Here is a 6,575-nt window from a genome sequence, read left to right as displayed (position 1 = left end):
CCAGTCTATGAGTACTCCCTGTGACTTGCAAACAGACTCTGATGTATAAAATCACCACTTTAGCAAACTCCAGCTTCCCAAATTTGGGGATTCGCTTCTTACCTTTGTCTTATGTCACATAAAACTTGAATTTCTTTGCGTTTTGGTTTGTTGGTCGATTGACACAAGCATCTTAACACCTCTCCTCGGCATTTTTAGCATTTGTTTTTTTTTTTTAACATTTTGTAGCAAACAAACATGTAACCGATTCAAAGATACAGCTGCTGCCCTGATGTGAACCACTTTTTCACCTTTGAAAGTTTTAGGTCATGTAACTCCAGATCCCCGAACAAACTAGGACACTTACACAAGATTAATGCGTTCATTGACACTTAAAATGACAGGCTGTGGAGGAAATCTCACCCTTGACTTATTTTCATTTGGATTTTTGGGAGTATTCCCCATAGCCTTGGGTTTTAAATCATCTGAGAGGCTGCCTGGTTTGACTGACAGCGGCGCAGTGATGTGCATGACCTCCAGCACTGCTGACACCGCTGCTTTTAAAGTGGGACGTAAAGCTGCATGCCACAAAGACTCACTGTGTGAGAGGTTATCTCTGCTTATACGTCATTGCCCTGTAACTGAAAAACAGAAACCTTAGCAAATGTTACTGTAAGTAAACAAAACAAAAACACAAGACATGAAACACTGCGGGAAATTCAAGAGAAATTTAAGACTCATCTCCTTTTATTCCCTGGAAACACCATATATACAAACGTAAACCAGAATCAGCATTTTTAAAAACATCTTATTGTAATTTTACAGAATGACATATTTACAAATGTATATTATAATCACAGTTTGAATATTCCACAAAAAAAGAGCGAGGAGGAGGGAATCATTGCACAGCAGGAGGAAAACAGAAAAATGACAAACTTCTCATTTAAAAGGAAACTTGGTGTTTTTCAACCTGATCCCTCTTTTCCCACGTTTTGTGTCTAGATAACGAATGGAAACAACACATTGGTCCAGTATTAAGTAAGAATGCTGCAGCCGTGAAACAGGTTGCAATGTAACATAAATGGACAATTGCACACTGTCAATTTACGTCCACTAAAAGTGCTTGTTTTTGCCACTGACAGGCTCATTATTAGTTATTAGTATTAGACGAGTCTGAGAGCATTATGGAACGGAGATGGACCTTTTTTGTTCAGCCAGAAACAGCCCCAAAGTTGCCATCGCCAATTCCACCAGACTCCATTTAAATAAAGAGTCCTTTTAGCGTGTATAGAACCAGAGTATTTTCCAAGCCAACTGGGTGAACTGAGGGTTTATTTCAACCAAAACCAGAGTTGGTGATTGTTAAAACAGTGAAAGGTGAACCAAGACGGCATTTGTGAGTTTTATTTTGCTTCTGTTGACTTCGAACAAAGTGTGTTTTATGATGATAAAATTGCTGTGTTTTTTAAATGGAGTCTGGTGGCTTTGGTGAAAGTGATCAAGAGGCTGTTTCTAGTTCAAGAAAAAGGTCTATCTCTGTCAGGAACCGTTCCATAATGCTCCAAGACTCTTCCAATAATTATAATATGAGCCTGTCAGTGGCAAAAAGAAGCATGTTTAGCAGACCTAAATTGACTGTGCGCAATTGCCCCTGTTGTTATACTGCAACCCATTTCACGGCTGCCGACTACAGCACTCTTACGCAATACAAGACCATTTTCACAAACTGTTGTCTCCATTAGTCACTTTGACACAGAAAGATGGACAAATAGGGTCCACGTTGAAAATGACCTAAGTTAACCTTTAACGTCACATTTTGACACTCACACATACTGCACACCATTTCTTCATACCCATATACTGACACGATTCATTCATTCGCACAATGCTGCAGCATGGCTTCGTTTCAAGGCTGTGGAAATGTGTGAAATCTCAGCTCAGCGTGATTCTTACAGGTGTCACGCTGCGACAGAAACAGAAGAAGCGAATTAGCATGCCTCAGAGAATTATGAGGACCTAATCAGGAAATCCAAATGCGAGTGTTTTGCATAGGTTGTATTGTGCTGTCCCAGAAACAGACTGCAAAACAACTGTTACGATTTGCACGTCATCAGCAGCAAGCAGCTTGTTTTTTTTTTCGCACTGTTTGAGATGCGTGAAAACACCAATTCATTTTGAAATAATCAACTGGCTCGATAGAAAAGGAAACCTAAATGTTAAGTAATAAAACTGCAACCTTACAGAACCTTTCAGAGCTTAAAGGCCACCGAGTTTCAATAGAGGAGATCAAGTTGTGATCTCCGTATTTGCTGTCCGTGCGTTTACATGCCGATCCCACATTGCAACAAAATCAGCTTGGACGAAATAAAAGCAGAGGTACATCAAACACAGAGAGCACGCACTGCAGCAACAGGGAGGCTTTAAGAACTCCGTGACCTCAATCCTGGAAACTTTCATCTCTATTCATGTAGTGGGCCATTTCAACATCGCCTCAGGGTGTATGGGAGGGGGATCAAGCTGTAACCATACATGACCCATAAAAGCCTAGTTCTGATTGGGGAAATAAAGAGATGGAGGCTTATGTTTTGTGGCAGCTTCCGCAGAGACCGAGGAAACTTAGGTGGTGTGGAGTCAAGCTGCGTAACCTTCATACTGTTGAGAGTGTGTGCGACAGACGAAACATCTGTGAGTGTGTGTCTGAGTGGCTCTGGTCTAAATGCAAATTAAGTTTACACCTCTGGATGAAACAAACTTCACGGTCAATCCGGTAAAAGCCCATAAACCCTGACAGTTTAAGCACGTTCACGAGGTGTAAACACAAGAGCTTGAGAGGTTTTAAAAGAAAAAAGGCACACATGCGGCCATGCACGCAGACACACACAAGTTGAAACACTCAAACACCCGCACAGTCACATGTTGCACGTACACAAGCATAAAATTGGACATATAAAACAGTTTAGCACAGTCACATTCGGAACAACAACGAAAAAAAAAGACAAAATGAGAAAACAGAAAATCAATAAAAGGAACAGCATTGCACTTTGTCCCTGGATATATTTCTGTAGGTTCCATTGGCTTTCCTGAGCTACAGCTACAGATCTCCTGTCCTTCTGATTCTTCTGATTTACTTCACTGGACTCGGTGACAAAACAAAGAAAAACAAAAAGAAAAGCACGAAACAAATACCTTAACATTCTTAGTTTTATCCTCCACCACCACCACTTGATCACTGTGCACACGGTGCAAAGAAAGTTTCTACAAGCTGGTAGCATCTCCGTGCCAACTGTGTGGAGCAAGGAATGCTTATGATGCTAACAAACCACTTTCGGGGAAGCTGAGACATAAACAGCTTTAGATGTTTGTGTCTGATTAAGAGACGCTGTTGCCAGTTGGTACTGAACAGACAGATCAGTGAAGGAGAGGTAAAAATAGTCAAGGTATTCATCATTTTAAAGGAATATGTTACCCACAAAATGGCCATGTGTGTATCAGTTACTCACCCTGTGTCTCCGGTGAATGAAGAATCCAAACAAGGATAACTGATAAATTGATGTTTAACAACCGCAAAACTATATAAAACATCTGTTTATAAACTCTTTCACAACTTGTGCAGCATAATGCAAGTCCTATTTACCCAGTCGTATGCTCAGTGCTTCCCAAACACCTTAATATTTCCTAATATTACCTTCGGCATCAGAGTAACGTAAGTAGCCAAGTGTGTGCATTTGAACTCATTTGATTGTTTATGTAGAGTTTTAGTGTGTCAATATCTGTGGTTTTAGAGAAAACACATATGTTTTGGGAAGTACTGTGCGTATAACTGAATAAATGAGAAGTGGATTACACTGAAGGAGTTGTGTGAGAGTTTGTAAGCAGGTGTTTTGACATAGATTTGCTGTTGTTACACATGGTTCCCTTGTTTTTGGATTCTTTGTTCACCGTGGAGGTGTGCCAGAGAAAGTTTTTCTCGCAAATTCAACGTGAAACAGAGTGAGTATTAGATATACAAATGATTATTTTGTTGGTGAAGTACTCCTTTAAAAGCAAGGACCGAAATTCTAAAAGAAAGCTTTCTTGAGTGAAACTGCATGATACTAAAAATAAAACTGGACAACCAGACAAATCAAACTTCATTTTGAGCAAACAAAAATGAAAATAAATTAAATATCACATTCAAAATGGCTAAACTTACGATCAGCTCTACGTTTCAACATTAAAGGAGCTGAATGCAACATTCGGAGCATATCGATGGTTCAGAATCTGGGGTGGGATTGTCTGCACACGGCTGAGCCAAGGACTAGCAGCTAACCGTGCTAGCTGCTAACTCGATAAACGGTGCTAACGACCGCAAAAGTGCCGACAGAGCTAAGGGTGCTGACCAGAGGGTGGTTGCTACGCTTCCACCACAATGCCGTTCCGTTATTAGCAGCAACCAGCATGTGAACGCACTGCAGGGTGAAGTTGATTAGCTAGCCGGTGGGATACACTTGCAGGGAATCACATGCACACACGACCGGACTGTCTATCACAACATCAAACACAGAAGCTCAGACTACAGCACACTCAGAGGGAGCGTGACTTCATTCTCTGCTCAGGACGCCATTACTCCACTGTATCTTTACACAGCAAATTGTTTGCTTCTATATTAATACTCTGAATGTCGCATTCAGCGTCTTTAACATGACATTAAACTTGCTGATTTTCTTCACTTTGACACAGCTTTACATTGGGATACTTCCACGCTGATAGCATAGTGCTGTTGGCTGCATGAAACATTACAAAGACGCAGTCTGCTTCCTTCAGTCTAGCACCGGTGTCACACAGATGGGGGGGTCTGCTGATGCGAGGCACCTTGCTACACCAGCGTCTTCGTAAGTGCTGTGCAGAGCAAAAGCTGATGACAAATGCACAGGTGGTGTACAAGGTCCCCCAGCAAGCCAGAGCTGATCTGTTATTTTTTTTTTCTTTCTTTCAATTTTGCTTCTTGGAGTGCTGTTTACTCAAGCTGAAGCAGCAGCTTTTCAAAAATACATTTGGCTTATTGGCAGACAGACATCAGGAGACAAGCAGAGAGAGCATGCTGGGCGATGATCATCTCATGTTTACTTACTGTTCTGGTTGACAGAGCTGCGAGGACACACAAATGTACCAGAAAACTGTCTCTTCTTTTTATAGGATTAATTAATTGGCAAATCAGTGTTTGTCGTTTTGGGCAATTTCCCAGGTAGAATTTTGCTATACATTCATAATTATGGCATCTTCAGTCAATTAGTTTTTACAAGGCAGTCAGACTCTTTAAGCTTGGAGCAACTGGCCCGAGGAGTTTTATCTTGGCAAGGCTCAGGGGAGACGGAAGTTAGCCAGAGGAAGATGAGATGTGTCAGAGGAGGCGGTACAATGTGGACGGAATAACAACAGTTCAAGTAAGTTCAGACACGTTCTCCATGTGGAAAGAGTTCAAGACGTCCTCCGGAAAGCAGCCTGAGGTGCTACCGGCTCTGACAACATTCAGTTTGCTCCTTCATACGTTGGGAGAATCACTGTGGGTACGTCTCAAAATTTGCTGTCCCTTCAGAAATGGTGGGTTGGAGGTTCTTTAAGTTGTTCTTTAATTTCCTCTCTCCAGCGACATGGTTGGGTCACTTCCTCCTTACTGCGTCCTCAGGATCTCTCTGCTGTTTTATGAGCCTCTCGATCTCAGCCCCAAGAGTCTGCAGATTCTCCTGTAAAAGAGATTTAAGACTTTTAGACTTTAAATCACCATTTATGTGAGGATACATGAGAGGGAATGGTGTGCTCTGGCTGTGGATCAGCAGCAATAAAGAAGAAGCTCAAGCATCAGGGGTTTTCTTGCACAAAGGATTATGAGGCAGCCTCCTCTATCAAAGTTTGTACCATCTCCAGCCTTCGACAAAACTCTGACAGGTGCCTTCACATTTTTCTAACAAGTGCTGCACTTGGAGGATTTCTGCCATTTGTAAGTGCTATGGCGGGATTACGCTAGTGTGGTGGTACTGATTGTAATCAGCACAGTGCACCAGAAGAGGCGCTGCCAAAACTGCCAAAGAGGAATAAAACAGACGTCTGTTTTTGGCTGGACCCCAGCAAAGCAGTTACCATCACTATAAACGTGAAAGAAAGCCAACAAGGTCATTATTAGCCTCCTTCTGCCTGCCGTTGGATGTTTAATATAGTTTTATCTTGCAAACGGGCACTTACAAACACCGTTGCAAATGACAGTTGGTGTTTGAGAACGCAGCTCTATGCAGTTAGCTTTAGTAGTTTCTGGATCAACAACGCATAAGCAAAATATTCAACTATAGTAAAGTATACAAGAAGCTACAAATTTCCATCACAACAAGCCGTCCCCTGAGCTCGGCAAATAACGTTGCTCTCTATGTGCAACCAGCTACAAGAAGTGTACACAGGGACCCTGTACAAAGTGCAACACTGAAAAGAGATATCTTATGACATAACAGTTTCTCCAGGATTTCACTGGCCTGAAATGCCTGATTTCACTGCAGCTTTTCTAGAATACTGCGATGCATGTTGCAATGTTTATAGGTACTTTCTTGCAATGAATTTAAAGAGACGAG

At 41.7% G+C, this 6,575-nt stretch overlaps 1 protein-coding gene across 2 annotated transcripts in view; it reads right to left on the bottom strand.

The window, feature by feature from the left end:
* Positions 1-708: 708 nt before the first annotated feature.
* The window catches only part of ccdc186 (coiled-coil domain-containing protein 186), a 39,009-nt gene continuing 33,142 nt past the window's right edge, over positions 709-6,575 (bottom strand). For both annotated transcript variants that reach the window (XM_049563015.1, XM_049563016.1), the window contains exon 16: positions 709-5,702. In XM_049563015.1, coding sequence (XP_049418972.1) covers positions 5,619-5,702 — 84 coding nt within the window. In that variant the 3' untranslated portion in view covers positions 709-5,618. The remainder of the gene's footprint in view (positions 5,703-6,575) is intronic.

This window comes from Epinephelus fuscoguttatus, linkage group LG20 (assembly GCF_011397635.1).
Source record: "Epinephelus fuscoguttatus linkage group LG20, E.fuscoguttatus.final_Chr_v1".
Taxonomy (NCBI): Eukaryota; Metazoa; Chordata; class Actinopteri; order Perciformes; family Serranidae; genus Epinephelus; species Epinephelus fuscoguttatus.
Note: the sequence above shows the minus strand (reverse complement) of the source record. Positions and strands in the feature narration are given on the sequence as shown.